The 15,966-nt window shown below is 36.7% G+C and overlaps 2 protein-coding genes across 4 annotated transcripts; one reads left to right on the top strand and one right to left on the bottom strand.

The window, feature by feature from the left end:
• Positions 1-13: 13 nt before the first annotated feature.
• Positions 14-2,398, bottom strand: LOC132201203 (protein phosphatase PTC7 homolog). The gene is made up of 5 exons (XM_059627184.1): positions 1,972-2,398; positions 1,143-1,322; positions 885-1,083; positions 565-821; positions 14-409 (listed from the first exon to the last, which is right to left on the bottom strand). The coding sequence occupies exons 1-5, from the start codon at positions 2,216-2,218 to the stop codon at positions 357-359; spliced, it is 936 nt and encodes a 311-aa protein (XP_059483167.1). The 5' UTR covers positions 2,219-2,398; the 3' UTR covers positions 14-356.
• Positions 2,399-3,272: 874 nt separating this feature from the next.
• On the top strand, positions 3,273-6,893 carry LOC132199632 (persulfide dioxygenase ETHE1, mitochondrial). Of its 3 annotated transcripts, XM_059624505.1 has the most exons (11): positions 3,273-3,808; positions 3,891-4,035; positions 4,207-4,392; positions 4,587-4,769; positions 4,824-4,940; positions 5,052-5,851; positions 5,908-6,051; positions 6,127-6,232; positions 6,297-6,391; positions 6,457-6,595; positions 6,655-6,893. In XM_059624505.1, the coding sequence occupies exons 1-6, from the start codon at positions 3,656-3,658 to the stop codon at positions 5,093-5,095; spliced, it is 828 nt and encodes a 275-aa protein (XP_059480488.1). In that variant the 5' UTR covers positions 3,273-3,655; the 3' UTR covers positions 5,096-5,851; positions 5,908-6,051; positions 6,127-6,232; positions 6,297-6,391; positions 6,457-6,595; positions 6,655-6,893. The 3 variants fall into 3 exon arrangements, with proteins under 3 accessions (XP_059480488.1, XP_059480487.1, XP_059480486.1); XM_059624504.1 differs by lacking the exons at positions 3,273-3,808; positions 3,891-4,035; positions 4,207-4,392; positions 4,587-4,769; positions 4,824-4,940 and having other exon boundaries at positions 5,100-5,851; XM_059624503.1 differs by lacking the exons at positions 3,273-3,808; positions 3,891-4,035; positions 4,207-4,392; positions 4,587-4,769; positions 4,824-4,940 and having other exon boundaries at positions 5,100-5,851; positions 5,905-6,051.
• Positions 6,894-15,966: the final 9,073 nt, after the last annotated feature.

The following is a 15,966-nucleotide window of genomic DNA, read 5'->3' as shown; positions in this document are numbered from 1 at the left end:
ATAAACGCCTGCGTCATGTATTATATCATTTTTATCAGACGTATTTATTTGCACTTTTGTTCTTGACAAGCGCTGGGGCGTTGTGTATTGTTGTAAAATCACAAAATATCTAACATCTTCACATGAACATACTAAATTTGCACTACACTGCGAGCAGTCACTAGTCGCGGATGGGCATCAACGGCTCTCAATATTAGAGTCTGTATCTCAACTTTGTACAATTTTATTCATTCACGGCTTCTCGTCAATATGACTGTCAGTCGCGCAGCAAGATCTTATGAAGAACTACTAAAAAATAGGAAATCTATTGAGCCAACTTAAATATGAGTCGAGTCCAATTCCGACGTCAGCCTCACTCAACGAAAGGCCACTGTTGCTAAAAGCACCGTAATATCGTCTGGTTTTCCACCTTTATAAACAAATGAAAAAATTATCATTATTCAAAATAATTTAATTATGATAAAAATATTGTTATTTTAGAGAATATGACATAACCTTCATTAAAAAATTCAATCCTTTATATCAATGAGCAAACTAAACATAACCAGGGGTAAAAAAACTCACCTATGGCATCAATTCCATTTTCACGGGCGCTTTTGGCAAAGGGTGAGATGAAATTAGGGTCAAATGCGAGACTTCTGGCCATCCAAGCAATGGAATTAGCCACCCCCTGTATCTTGAACTCGTCTCTCACACCCTCCAGTCCTATCAACTCAGCTAGGAGAAGAGAGTCAGGCACGTTGTCGAAAACGCCGTCGGTGGCCAACAAAATCACATCACCATCCTCTACAGGGAAATCTGTCACATCAGCTGATTCAGGTCTGAAAAGTATCAAGAAAAGCTCAGCCTTAAGCATCACTTGACAAAAATTTCAACACACATACCTGTCACTCAATACGTGACCAGAGTGCTCCGGAGGAGCCAGTGAGAGTTGGAAGGGTGTGTTGAAATAGTGTTGCTGCTCTTCGGAGCGGTGCACAACTTGGCCACCTCGCACAACCAGAAATCCACTGTCGCCAATGTTGGCTGTGTGTACAGTGTTTGTCTCTCGATTCAGCATCACCACACAAGCAGTGCTACTGCCTGAAAGAAGGTAAAAAAATTTATAAATTTGTCGATGTAATTCTTTAAACGCTAGTCACCTATGATGGGCTGCTTGTTTTCGAGCAGTTCCCTGTAGGACCTGGCAAGCAGCATGGCAGGGTCGGAGGAGCTGCAAGCGCCAGTAGTGACTAGCCGTTCACAGGTCTGCATTAGAAACCCTGAGAAGATTCCAGGGTCGATTCCGTAATGCCTCCATCCACCGACGCCATCAGCAACACCTGTTATGTAAGAATTAATTTTTGGTCAGAAATTTAAAAATCAATGACGAGTTTTCAAATACAAGTACAAATTAATTTTCTCATTTATGACAGTTCTGGATAAATTAAGTTAATTTGCTCAATTTGTGACTGCAGGGCTAAGAACAGAACAATTAATATAGAAAATATTGAATAATTTAATTATTAATTTATTTATATTTTTTATTTAATATAATGAGAAACTGAAAGTGTTGCAAGTAGTATGCAAAATATTGTTACCAAATAAGGCATTTTTTTTTTTTAAATATAAACAAGCACTTCTTAATGAATGAAAATTGACGCGTTTATTCTCGTCTCAGCTTTTCGCAATGCTGCCGACGAGCATTAAAACATAAACGTCCTGCTCGATTGACGCTCAACTCGCGATTAATCAAAGTTAAATAGAGCACGGCGCACAAACAAGGGTTACATAATTAAGCAGTTATTGCATGCAGCAAGGGCGCGACCCTTGCCCTGCGAAAAATCACCCTTTCATATCTCGTTTTCGCAAAGTCCCCGAAACGCAAAAGATTTTGGGCCGTCACTTCAAGGTCGTGGTCCGGTGTCTCGACCAACACGTGCGGCCAAAAGTGGCAAATTTAAAGGCAAACAAGGTCGGCGGGGAACGAACCTAGCACGTCGAGAGTCTTGTGCCTGCCGACGAACCACGCGTCGTCGCCGATTTGGCCCGGCTTGGCCGGCGCCCGTCGCTTCACCAACTGCTTCGGGAAGCCGCAGGTGGCCGAAACAAAGTGCGGCTGTTGGGCATTCGGCCGCGACTCGGTGCTGGTCGCCGAAGTGCTCGACTGCGTCCGCGAGCAGATCCCACTGATCAGCGCCCGCGAAAGATTCCTCCCCGTCCAGATCAGCGACTGCATCCTTCACACTGCCATGTCCGCTGCGGCCGCACCGACAGAGGTGCGAGTCGAATTTCGGCCGAAAAACAAGCAGGTCGTCGTCCTCGAGTACCTTTTTCGACTTGTTTTCCTTCACTCGTTTCGTCCAACGTCTCGTTGTCTGGATTCTCAAGACAGACAGACAGACGGACAGACGATTGGTGGAATGCAAGTCTGAAAAGCTCTTCGAAGACGGATCGATCGCAAGCAAACAATAACCGCCTTGGCCAATTTGCCGCGAATGGCGCGAAAACTTGCGAGAGTGGACGACCGCGTGGAGGAATTTGTACGATTTGTACATTATATATTCGATTGCAGAAATTTTAGATCTGCTATATAAAACAATGGTGAATCGAACTATAATTCTTAAATTACCACAAATCACACATAATGAATACAATACAATGCATTAATTTTATTTTTCCGTTTTATTTTTTTCGGCTGTGTAGATTTTTTTATTTTTTTTATTCTACAATTTTGAAAACAAATCTCTAGATCATGTCATGAGAAATTTTGGAAATTCCTTTCATTCCTTTGTGTGTCGGATTCTTTCGATTTCTCTTTTAAATTTTCACTATCATTTAATTATGATAATTATTTTAAGTGCATTTAGCGACCGCAATAAACAAATCTTATCATTTTTTTTCTAAAACAGTTTAATGGATTTTGATGGGGTTATTTACATTTTTAAAATTTGCTTCAAATAAAATAAGTGATTTTATTATTATAATTATCAATCATTAATCGTCATTTTATTACCATTAAATAAATACAAAAAATTAGGCATATCACTACACCTTTTTTTTAGGAAAAAATATATTTTCCATACTTTTTTTTAAACGAAGAAAACCAATACAATGAATTGTATATTATATCTAATATATTAATGCTTAATTTGTATAAGACGCCCTTGCAGGATCTTCTTGCTTATCTCACTCGTACTACATTAAAAGAGGCCAAGCAGAAAAGTGATAACACAAACTTTGCAAGTACCAAACTCGTCATTACTATTTTCTGCTCCGATCAGCAGGTTATCAAGCCGCAAGTCGGTGGTAAAGATAAGAAATAGACGAGTGGACGCAGCATTTCCCGATGGACCGGAACGATTTCCTGCGCGTAAATGCGCCCTATTTGCTCTCGATTGCAGTCAGTTTGTTCCTCCTCGCCCTATACTGGATCCTTTACTTGTGGAATGCCCTGTATTAGTTAGTGTGCTCCATCCACCGGCACGCGGCGCGCGGGTGCGCACGTGACCTGCGGCAATCATCTGGCTGTGTTTTGGTGTGCGCCGTGCGGTTGCCTACGTGAGGCGAAGCGCAGAGCCTTTTCGGGCAAAGTGGGTTGCGTCAGTTTGAGGCGATTTTTGCCTGGCCTGACAATACAAATAGAGAAATCGCGTGTCTTGCGTTGCGAGAGACGATGTTGCGCACCGTTATCACGACAGGTGCGCGCAGGGCCTCTTCATTTCTCGCAGGGCAACCGTGCACCAAACGGCCTCTCGCACTCCACTTTATTGGCAGAACCATGGCATCCACGAATATTCCTCTGTCTGAGGATTTCTTCTTCAGGCAGGTTAGTACAAAATCTTCCAAATATATTTTTTTCAAAACGTGACCTACTTTTTTTGCATTTTTTTAAATTTTATTTTACCTAGCTGTTCGACCGTGAGAGCTGCACCTACACATACCTTTTGGCAGACCTGAAGAGCAAGCAGGCTGTCCTCATCGATCCTGTTCTTGAACTGGCAGAACGAGATGCCAATATCATCAATGAACTCGGATTGACATTAACATTTGCAAGTGAGAAATTCTCTTTCATGTATTTACCATATTTATTTTACACTTAGAGTTCAAAATTTATATTATTCACTTGAATCAATAATAATTGATAAAAACAGACTCTAACTCTAAGGTAAATTTCATGACGTAATATCAGATAAAAATTATTTTACTAATTTTTGTTTTGTTTAGTGAACACTCACATGCACGCTGACCACATCACCGGCACTGGCAAGTTGAAAACGCTCATCCCTGGTTGCAAAAGCCTTATATCAAAGGCAAGTGGTGCCCAAGCTGATGTTTATGTCAACGACGGAGAGGTCGTCAATTTTGGCAGACACGAATTAGAAGTTCGAGCAACTCCGGGACACACTAATGGTGATTTATTCTCAATGATTTAGATTTATAAATCATTGCACTTAATTAGAGGAAATTTTCAGAACAACTATTTATATTATTGATTTAAAGTTATAATATTTAAAATATGAATTTTGCTTTGTAAAATTTAAAATGAAAAATATTCACAGATTAAACAATAAGAATTTACTTTTTTTTCTTCATTTTTTATCTAGGTTGCATTACTTATGTGTGCAAGGAGCAGGGCATGGCATTTACAGGTGACACCCTGTTGATTAGGGGCTGTGGCCGCACAGACTTTCAAGAGGGTAATCCGACCACTCTGTACGAGTCGGTGCACACAAAAATCTTCTCTTTGCCTGAAAACTTTAAATTGTACCCAGCCCATGATTACAAAGGTATTTTTTTTATAACTGAATTATAGTAAATTTAATGGTGTTTGTAATATTTAGGACTAACGGAAACAACAGTTGGGGAAGAGAAAAAGTACAACGCCAGATTAACAAAATCACTGAAAGAGTTTGTCCATATCATGGATAATCTGAACCTTCCATACCCAAAAATGATTGGTAAGTGTAAAGCTGCATTCACAAACGATGCAACTATTATATTCTGAATCAATAAATAAAACTTGTCAAAATGTTATCTTTGGCTGATAATGATTTTCTTTCTGCACACAGATAAGGCCGTACCTGCCAACAAAGTCTGTGGTCTGCAGTTTTAAGATGTTACCATTGTATTGCAAAATCCTAAATCACGGGTTTTATATTTTTGTATTTGTTTGGTATTGCTCTAAATGTGAATGTGAGCCTGGAGGTGACTGTGTAACCTGACTGAGCACAGTTTACTTACGAAGCAAGTGGAATTAAATATCCAGACATTAAATGCATTCGTATATTTAAATTTCATGTCTCTAGATAAAAAAAGTGCAAAACAAGACTTTTTTTAATTTCATCGATTATATGAACATATTATATATTTTTATCATCCCATAGAAAATACTCCGTTTGGTGACCGCACTATATAGGAGATTTGTCTGGTAAAAAAAAAATAAAACAAAATTGTGTCACTTTAAGTTAAATTTTTTTTCTTCGTATTTTCTAAAATGCTTCTGATTTCTAAGCTAATTGTAAGAAACTGTTTTTATTAGTTTCTTACTTTTGATTTCCTCTGAAATCTTGAATGTTTAAACTGAGCGGATGTCACACACAAGCGTGCAAAATTTGTCATTGCTCTCTAGCCTGGCGTGTGCTCTTATCGAGCGCGCGCGTCTCAAATTTTGAAATAGAGCCAAATCTATTTCTGTGTAAATGCATATACTGTCCACACGCTGTGGTGTTGTTCCCAAAATCTCATCCCGGCAGTAAGGAGTTGGTGCTCGCCAAGTGCAAACAACTACAGCTAGGAACCACCGAGATGAAATTGGCCCATTGCAGGGTCTCCGTTTTAGTCATCGTCCTGATTGCAATTACTCCACGAGGTGAGCGCACCCAGACCATTGTAGATGTGGACGAGCTACATTTTAGTATTAAGCAGATGCAGTTGGAAAACAGGACGAGTTTTTGTTGGGTTTCGACTGCGACGAGGAGAGGTCGTGCCAAGCCCTGAATGAGCATTGTGACGCCGGCTTTTGCAAGTGCAAGCCTGGATTTGTGCGAAATGCGCTGCATTGCTTTCCAGGTTAATTAAGAACATTTATATTTACCAGCAAAACTTAAATTCCTGCACAATTACTTAATTATTAACTAATTCCAGCCAGAAACTATGGAGAGTCTTGCTTTTTTGACGTGCAATGTTCAGTATTCCCATTGATTTGCGCAGATCATGATGGAACTGGCGTTAAAAGATGCGACTGTCATAAGTAAATTTCAGAAGAGATATACTATAATTTAGAATTAATTTATATGAAATCGTATCTCATATAGATTCTTTACGTGGGACAAAAACACTGAAGAATGTCACCACTCTGAAAATATATCAGCAATGGTTTCAAAATTGGAGCAGAAGTGGGACTATGAAGGTATAGTACAATTTTTTTTTAAATAATATAATCCTGTACAAAATTTATGGTTAATGATTTTTCAGCAAGAATTGATGAAGATGCAAAATCTGTATTTCCTGGTATCGTGGCTGCTGGAATCATGGTTTTGGTGATTGGGGCCGTGATGGCTACAGCGTGCACCATTTATGGCTGCTACTCGGGAAGCTGGAAGTGCTTGAGCAGGTATTATTTGATTGGATATAAAGAAAATATATTTTAAGTTAATTCAAAAATTTAACTAGACGAGAAAAAAGATCGATTACTTTAACTAAAGAAGAGCCCGAAAAAACTTCTAAAAAATTGGAAAAGATTGAAGCTACAGATGTGCCCCTGTCGTCCGATCCTGTCCAAGAGGTTTAAGACTTTTTTATCTTCATGCAAACCAAATCTAAATTACACATATATGCATTTTACTCATATCTTCAAATTTGAAAGCATCATTTAAATAAAACAAATCATGGTGATTTGAATTTAAAATCGGCTTTTCCTCAATGGGTTTTTGTGAGTTGTTTATTGTTTCAGAAAAAACAATATCCTGCTCTACATGTTTCGGCTGCAAATCAATTTAACAGTACAGAGGTTTTTTAATCTTTTATTATTGTTGTGTGAGACGCAGCCTGCTAAGCTGGCCTGCAATGCCAGTTGCATAAGTCTGATAGTTAGGTTCCAAATAACTTGACTGCGATGCGATTCAACATTCAACAAAATTTTAAATTATTAATTTTTTAACTTTTTATTACAAGCTCAGCTTATAAAGGAAAGAAAGAAAAAAGTTAATATTGATATAAAAAGTTTTTATTTTTTATTAATGTGGCTCACGGCGGCGCTCAACATGTTGGAAATTTTAGCGAACCTGTCTTTATAGTTTTTCAATATAACATTTTTTTAATTTTCATTTTTATTCATGATGTGAGTGAAAGAAAATAATAAATAAGTTTATGAGGATTTTTGAGGCCTAAAGTGCGCAAAAAATACAACTGTTTGATTTTTTGCTGACTAACTTCTAATCATCAATGTAGTGCAGAGAAAAAAAACAAGGACAAAACTTATTTATTATAATTTGATTTGTAATACACACTTTAACAGTTTTCAGTTATGAAAGGCTTGGAAATATTTAATTCGTCTTAAATATTTGGTTAGTTTAATTTGCATTATCATTCATGCTGCTTTTAACAGAATAGAAAACGCTGAACAGCAATGAAATGTTAAAATATGTAATTTATCTAAGATTTCCTACTTTTAAAACTTTATTTTATTGATGCAAGTTTTTTTTTATTCTTTTGTAACAAATAGCAAGAAACACCAGCCTGTCGTGAACTGCACAGACAATAATGATAGTCTCTCGTTGACACAAATAGATGTGGACGATAGTTTGTTCAGTCACTATTTTGAGAATGATTTACGCTGGTTGGGGGCAGCGGCAACACACACTAAACGAGAATATCGGTCACTGCGCGAATTCATCACGCAGCGTGTGCTCGTCGGCTGGAAACAAGAGGCCAATAACTCAAGCAGCGGTGGATCTCTCTCCGTATAGGCTCCAGAGGAAAAAACGCGCGCGACGGACGAGGTGAGCACAACAAATTGCGTGTCGCGCCTGTCACTGCTTGACCACAATATTTATATTACGTGTATAAGCAGAGGGCTTAGCGCGCGAACGAAAAATTAATCGCCGCCTAATTAATTATTCGCAATTCATGGCAGCCGAGCACGCACGCTGGAAACTCTTGCGGTAGCTGCTCCTGGCGAAAAATTGACGACCTTGTGTAGATTAAAATGCGGATTGCGAGCCGAGGCTGAATTAATATTTATTTATATCTGAGAAGATTTGAATTTATTATAAAAAAAGGGAAAATTGTTTTAAGCGAACTCACAATCAAAATGCCTTTTTACTGTAGAAGACAAATTGAAATTGGGAAAAATGCAGCCATGAAATTTTGAAATTTTAAAATTTTTTAAAGTATTCAGAAAACATCGTCTCACTCGTGGACGGAAAATCTCAAATCTGGATGATACAGGAAGTGGTACAGAAAATTTATTTGATCAAAAATGTGGTAACATACAAAAAAGGGTACTTTGCATTAACAAACAAATAAGACTCTTCATCTTCATTTGATTCACTAATTGCGAGGAAACCGATTTTGACACATTCTCTTGATCTCTTGATGAAGCAAGCAAAAAAATTATTAAATATGTTTTGAACACACCAATCAGATCTATGATCCTGTTCCTCAGTTTTTTGTTTCTCTTGCAAAGAATCAATTAATTTCGCGCACGCGGACACAATAATTATCTGCTGCATCCTTTGTAATTGGTTTTCTGGTCGATCGCGCCGATAATAAAGTCCTCATTGTAAAATTTAATAAAGTCACGCGGCGCCCCCCGCGTGCGCGTGCTGTGGCACCGACAAGTCTCTCGCACAGTCTCTTTGTCCGCCGGCAGCTCAAGATTATAAATAACAAAATCAAAGCGCGCTTTTTCATTAATTGTCCGCTTTGTCTTTTGCGGCACACAAGAGTTTCTTTCCTCCTCGATAAAATCTTTGCTAAATTGATTCCCCTTTCACATTCAAAAGACCGCCGGCGAGCAATAAATTTATTTATAAACGCATATATGTGCATATTGGGTGTCAATTTTTCACAAAATTGTTAATAATCAATGTTTACTTTCGAGATGGAGAACTGATATCGTTTAAAAAATCATGCAAATTGAAACTATTTAAACTTTAGATCATATATTTCTATTTGTTTTTTTTTTTAATTTGATTTTCAAGCGCTTTTTAATAGAATAATTTAACTTAGTTGTTATACATCATCTAAAAATAGGATTTTATATAGGATGAGCCCCTTTAATTGATGGAGGTATATTTTGACATTATATGTGGGTGTTGCTTTTGGCGGTATACGCAGATAGCGCAGTACACACATATATGTGCGTAGGCGCAAAACAAACTGGTAGCAGAGTGGTCCATTAAAGTTTAAGTAAGACCGGAAAGGCATCTGCCCTGTATTTATTTATACCTTGCTTTACTTTCGTTCTGTTTAATCTTTGTTCAGGTAACCGTCTTTGGCAAACCTAAGCAAATATCAGAGAACCTTTTAATATTTTGTGCAAATAGTTATAAAACATTTAAAACAAATATATATAGGATTAAAAAATAAATGCCGGAGAGGGCAATCAGTTCAAGCAGATCAATCAATTTTGATGAAAATATGTAAGCCCCTGAATTAATTTATTAAAAGAAGATAAACAAATTAATTGAATTGTTTATTTGAAAACAATATTACCCATTAGTAGCTAGCTCATCTATTTGTATATAAATTAAATGACTGACTTTCATAAACCAAATTACTTTGTGTTATTGATTAAATTAAATTAGTAAATTATTTATAAGGGAATAAAAATGCAGTGGAACCTGATTTTTTTGTGTCTATCCAATTTTTCTATGTTTAATTGCTTTTCTATGATCAATTAGTCTTTATACACAAGGTTTCACGCAAGTGAAATTTGTTCTCTGGAGAATTAAATTTTTTGGTTAAAATTCCAAAATTCTGTGAATTTAAAATACAAAATAATTAAATTAAAAAAAATAGCTTTGTGAATGGATGAAGGAATCCATTTATATTTACATAATATTTAAAAAGGCAAACGATAAATTATACATTTATTTCCAAGCGACTGTTTTGCGCATTCGCTTTCATTTGGCCGCAACAGAAGCACTTGCAGGGTGAAAAGTTAATTACAAGTTCATAATTGATGTTTCAATTAAAACCAGTAGCCGTTGCAGAATGCGCGAAACTGCGAATAAAAGCGTCAGGTATGTTGGCTTTTAAATATTTCACCCATTTGTTTACTAAAAAGCCAGTGTACCATTTTCATGTCAAGCCGACTAAATATGCAAATGAATATCGTAATTAGCAAATATTTGCAGCGCGGCGGTGGAAACGATTCCCACGCGCAACGGTCCAAACTTTCCATTCAAATAATATATCAACAAAACGACGCCGCTTAGACGCTGTGATGAGAATAAAATACAAATTTATTCCACTCTTAATTAACAAAACGATGACAAATGAAGCAAAAAGGAAACGACTGTTGTTGAGAGAGGGAGGAGTGAGAAGAAATTTAGAATAAGCTATACTGGTTTACTTCGGCACGGGACGGTCCGTTTGGACAGAGTGGTTGATGAAGACTAATCGACGAGTCGTGCATACTTTCCATCTAGTTTTTCATCTAATTAAGAATGATATACATTGCGTTCTAATATGTAGAAAATTAAGAAAATATAACTTAATGTAGGGAGTAAAAATTTCTTAATAAAATTTTTTTAATCAAATCAATTATTTTCAGTAAAGAGAAACAGAAATTTAATTGAATTAATTAAATAAATAAATTAAATAAAATAACTTAAATTGCGTAACTTCTTTATATCGCTTATCTTTTTTGATAAAGTAGTATAATGAATAACAAAAACAGAAAAAAAAAACAAAAAAAAAACCGTATCCCAATTTTTTATTCTTTTTTCTCCCTCTAATATTTATCCTTATTTTTATGGATGTTTTATTCTCAGTAATTTATTTTATTTTGGTGCAATTCAATAAACATTTCCATAAAAGTACTCTGAGCTCTGAGAAATTATTTCTTATAAGATGGGAAAAATTACAAAGTCGTATCATCTTCTATTTAAAATGATTGATGGCGTTGAAATCAATTAAAAGCAGGAAACTGCTCACGGTTTCTATAATCCTTTTCAAACAAGCAGAGCACCCCCGCCCGCACTCTTCCTCTTGAGCAGTATTTTTATTTGTAAGTTCTTCTTGACAAATAAGCCCGCTTTAATGCGCTGACTCGGCAATAATTCACCGCCCAACGACCAACAGCTGAAATGAAGCAGCAACCTGCTTTTGTGCTCTAGGTGAATATTTTTGTCGCACCCCCAACGAACGCAACCCTTTCTTTTGTGGTACGCGCGGGGGTCGCGTCACGGGCAGACATTAAGTTAAGGACGCACACCTGTGACACGTGAAAAGAGCAGTTTGTCAGCTCGGAATAAATGTATATTTATGCGTTTTGAAAGCGGAGACGAGAGAAAAATTTGATTGCGCGCCGCACCGGCAGCCAGCAGCTTCCTGCCGCGTGGAGGAAAATAAATATTTTCAATTTATTCGCTTTTTGTCAGGTGTTTTGTATCAAAAAGGCAGCGAGAGAGGTGGAAAGTAAATTGGAGATGACGCTGCTGAGAAGCATGCTGGGAAGGTCAGATTTTATTCCTGATGATGCTCTCCATCTCATTCTGATGAATTTTTTTCTATTACTTATGCAAATCACGGTCAAATTGAAAACCATTATTTGAATGCGTATATGTAATAAATTTAAAAGAGGCGCGAGAGAGATAAAGTTTCATAAAAAGAAAAATTGTACATATTTTTATAAACCTAAAGCCATTTTTATTGAATTTTACATTAGGACAAGCTTCCTTAATAATTCCATTTTATTTCGGTTTCTCTAGACAAGTTTGCCAAATTAAAAAGGGTCTCAAAAGAGAACATAAATTTCATTTGCCGTCGCTTTTCTCGACAGGGACGAGTTAGTTAGATCTCATTAGAGATTCGATCTGATCTCGTCCGCCGCTAAAGAATCAATTTCGCGGCAAAAATCTAAATTTCTCAGCGATGGCACTTGGGGACTTTTTAATTAATTTCCCTCGGCCGTTTCTATTTTGCTCTCTTTAAAAGTAACACTTCACTGTGAGCGGCGCTCTTTTCCTACTTCTCTCGCATATCATTAGCATTACACGAAGGAGCGGAGCACGCCCATCAGAGCCCTTGAAACGGCTTCTGTTTTGATTTCAGGCCGATAAGGCGGATAGACTTTGAAAATGTCTCTTCTGGCCGGTCGCGCGGCCCAGAGGAAAAGAGTGTCTCTCATTCGAAGGCGAGATTTAAAATGCATGGCGAGATGCTATCGGGAAAAGCTGCCGTGAATAATCGCGATGCCACCGGATAAAAAAAGAAGAAGCACTAAGCGAAAGCATCATCACAAAAGCAGCCAAGCCACTCTCTTTGCGCTTAACGAAGAGACCCTTGCGAGTTGTAATAATTGTCAATGCGACAACGTGCTGATGCAAGAGGTGCCTGAAAGTAGGCCACTATAACTTGACTTCCAAACTCGAAAACACAAACTCCAATAAATGTACTTAATATCGCTTAATATCTTACTCAAAAAAGCTATCAATAACATTTTTATTAAATTTTATTTAACGAAGTCAATATATATAAATATAAGTAACAAAATTTGCAAGTTTTTTTTATTGATATTCAAAATTTAATTTTAAAAATACAAAGTTTTGCAGCATAAAAAAAATTGAAACAGAAATTTTAAAGATTAAAAATTAGAATTTTTTTTTTCATAAAAAAATATTACTTAACAACATTCTTTATGTATAATAATTTGAACATATTTTGCCAAATTAAATAATTTGCTGATGAATATAAACTAATGATGAGTAGCTAAAACATTTTATATTTCGAATACTTCTAGGTCAATCCTAAAATAAGCTTTTGCCCTACAATGTGTAAAGTAATAAATTTCTTTCAAAAAGAGCCTTTCCCAATCCTTTGCCCAAATTTTCCACGCTTTTCACTTCAGCCTCTAGTTTCCCTTTTACAACTCATTCCCACGATGAACGCGTGGGCTATTTGAGCGAAAATGTTCCAGACAATAAATTATCGCGTCCAAAGAATTGGACTGCGGTCATTTTTTTGGTGAGTTCTCCTCTGCAGGCAATAAAAAGCATTCAAATGCAAAATCGCCCGACGGCACCGCGACAGTTTTTGTGCTGACAATGAAAGGGTCAGCCGTGGCTTACTGGAATACCTTTCGCTTTGGAAACACCACCCTGGAGAGAGCGCTGCTCTTTCAAACTTTTGTAACAACGCACCTTGGGTGGCGACCCCGACAGTTTTATTGCCCCAGAAAAGCTTGGTGAAAGAGAGACTTCAGAATTTCCACTGGGAAAAATTTACCTGCGCTGAAAGTTGGTTGCCGCGCTCTCACGCGCGCCGCATGAAATGCGATTTTGAGTGAAATTTTCCCTTGTGGAATGTTTTAGAATAATATGAAAGCAAGACAAATTTCTTTCACAAAGAAAAGAAATCGATTCGTTTTGAGTGTTCAAAAGTGAACATTTTTATTCAACTTTAAAAGAAAATCAAAGAAGGAAACTTTTTTTCTTCAATTCTTGGAAATGTATATCTTCGTATATCTCTCTCTCCATTCTTTTTTTTTAGAGATGGCTTAAAGAGTTATCATAAATTGAAATCAACTCCTCAAAAAAGCGCTTCCACTGTCTAACAATCCATTTTCTGTTTTGCTCCCGCTGTGCAATAATGAATTCCCGCGTGCACCCTTTGTTGGTTTTGCTCGTTCTTTCTCTTTTAATTAATGACCATTTAAAAGGTGAGCCGTTTTTTAGACTCGTCTGCTGCAATAAAAAGCAACGAGCCTCCAAGAAGAGAGATGGATTTATGTATATTTCTTTTAAACCTCATTCCTATTAACTTTTTTCCATCCGTAATAATAATAATTCGTCACGCGTTTCAGTCAGCGCAAAACTTGCGAAATAAATCTGCAGAGCTAAAACTCTGGGGAGAGCATATTTCTCCTGCCTCTCTTCGGAAAAGGGAATTTTTCCCGCCCCTTTTGGTGATTTATTCAAATTAATGCTTCGGACGCGGAGGATGGAAAAACGAGCGATTTATAGCTCGCGCCCCATTGATTTTGCCCATTTTTCCTCCACTTCTGTCGGTCGCTGGCCAAAAGGTTTTTGATTCAAAAGGGCCTCTTTCGCCATGCAATTTTTGGGTCACAGCCAGCGCTACGTCCCGAGCAGTTCTCATGCTGCTTTTTCTTTGCTGTTTTCGGCAAAGCTGCTCAAAAGCACAAAGCTTCATAACCGAGTGCGTGCCCTCTGGTCAACTGGCAATTCTCTCAATAAAAAAAGCGTCTTTGAATTTTGCGAGTTTGAAATATGCAAACAAAGTAGCTGCTTTGCCAATCTCTTAATGACACTCATTCACATTTGAAATGAAAATTGTGCATGGTATGGAAAAATATATCAGATATTAAGTTTATTATTAAATTTTTTCTGGAATTTTTGTTATGGTAAATTTTTCTGTAATTATGCATTAAAAAAAGAGATTTATATTAGAGCATACCGATTCCAGAAAAAAAATTGAAGAGAACTGATTTTTTCTAAGGCACGAGAGAGGAGGGCTTTTCTTTGTTTGCGTTATTTTTGTCCGCGTTTGTTTGCCGACACATTAAGGGTGGAACCTAATCTTTAAACAAATAATCGCATGAGCTCTATGCTGCCGTTTCAGTTGTTATTCCTTTTAAACTTTATGCGCTTCAGTCGCCAGATAAAAGAAAAGGGCCTTTGCGGTGATACTCAAATTACAAATGGATGTAATAAAAATATATATTTATTTGCCAGAGATTTCATAAAAAGATGGCTATATAAAGGTATTAGCATAATATATAACTTCACATTTCATCATTAACGATTTCCGATATCATGCATTAAAATTCTATTGTAAAATGTGATTTGATTTTTTAAATATTTGATGCACACACAACGTAGTATAGAATTTTATATACAAAAATATTTTTCATAAACATAAATTTTAACTTGAAAAAGAAAAATTCACCTCCCCTCTAATTATGAGCCGTAAAAAGATCCGCGCTTTATTATATTTAAACAATTTAAACATGTAATAAAATATATTTTAAAATCATAAATCATTTATGTTTTTTTCATCATAATTATTCAACAAAAGTAAATAAATTATTTTTTTTAAAACATAATATTAAATTGTAACAACTTTTGAACAGTTTTCAAACACAATAAATAAGAAATATTTAAATAAAATTTATTACAAACCCATCATTTTGTTTTTATTGAAACTTAATACTTCCAATCTATCTATAACTGCTATAATTTAAAAAAAAGTTGCATCCTTGTTAATTAATAACAAAACAATTTTGGTTGAAAAATTTCTGTACTTCTCATGGCTCTTCCAAGAAATTGAGCATATCGATTTTTATCACCGACTGAAATCTGGGCTGGAATTTTGATACGCGCGTCTATTTTTTTATAATAGAGTGCTCGCATGCTGCGTGTGCGTCCGTTCGGATGAGTGATGCGCAGCCATCCCGCCTAAATGATATTTCGCCCGGTCACTCTCATCCAGCGGCGACGGACAGCCGCCGAGAGATAAAAGAGCGGCCAATCGAGTAATTGAGAAAGAGAGGAAAATTTGGTCGTCTTGCGAGGCGAAAAGGCTTTTAGTCACACAACACACAACAAGCCTGGTGCGCTGAGAAATTTTTCACGTGTTTCTGACAAAAGCCAGAAAAATAATGGCCGAGAGCACGCGGGAACAAGGTATGGAATATAATAAGGGGGAAAGGTGGCTCTTGTACAAAAGCTGTCACGCCGTTATTTTTTCTACATTGATTGATTAATCGAGCCTGGTCGACGCGACACTTTTTAT

This window comes from Neocloeon triangulifer, unplaced genomic scaffold (genome assembly GCF_031216515.1).
Source record: "Neocloeon triangulifer isolate White Clay Creek 2 clone unplaced genomic scaffold, ASM3121651v1 ptg000014l, whole genome shotgun sequence".
Taxonomy (NCBI): Eukaryota; Metazoa; Arthropoda; class Insecta; order Ephemeroptera; family Baetidae; genus Neocloeon; species Neocloeon triangulifer.
Note: the sequence above shows the minus strand (reverse complement) of the source record. Positions and strands in the feature narration are given on the sequence as shown.

Bases quoted from the DNA above. Each gene is read 5' to 3' on its own strand.
- LOC132201203 (XM_059627184.1), bottom strand. From the start codon at position 2,218: ATGCAGTCGCTGATCTGGACGGGGAGGAATCTTTCGCGGGCGCTGATC. The intron at 1,084-1,142 runs GTGACTAGCGTT...ACCTTCTTTCAG, and splicing joins AAACAAGCAGCCCATCATAG to GCAGTAGCACTGCTTGTGTG. The intron at 410-564 runs GTGAGTTTTTTT...TTGTTTATAAAG, and splicing joins AAATGGAATTGATGCCATAG to GTGGAAAACCAGACGATATT.
- LOC132199632 (XM_059624503.1), top strand. From the start codon at position 5,554: ATGTTTAAACTGAGCGGATGTCACACACAAGCGTGCAAAATTTGTCAT. The intron at 5,852-5,904 runs GTGAGCGCACCC...TTTAGTATTAAG, and splicing joins GATTGCAATTACTCCACGAG to CAGATGCAGTTGGAAAACAG. The intron at 6,052-6,126 runs GTTAATTAAGAA...AACTAATTCCAG, and splicing joins TGCGCTGCATTGCTTTCCAG to CCAGAAACTATGGAGAGTCT.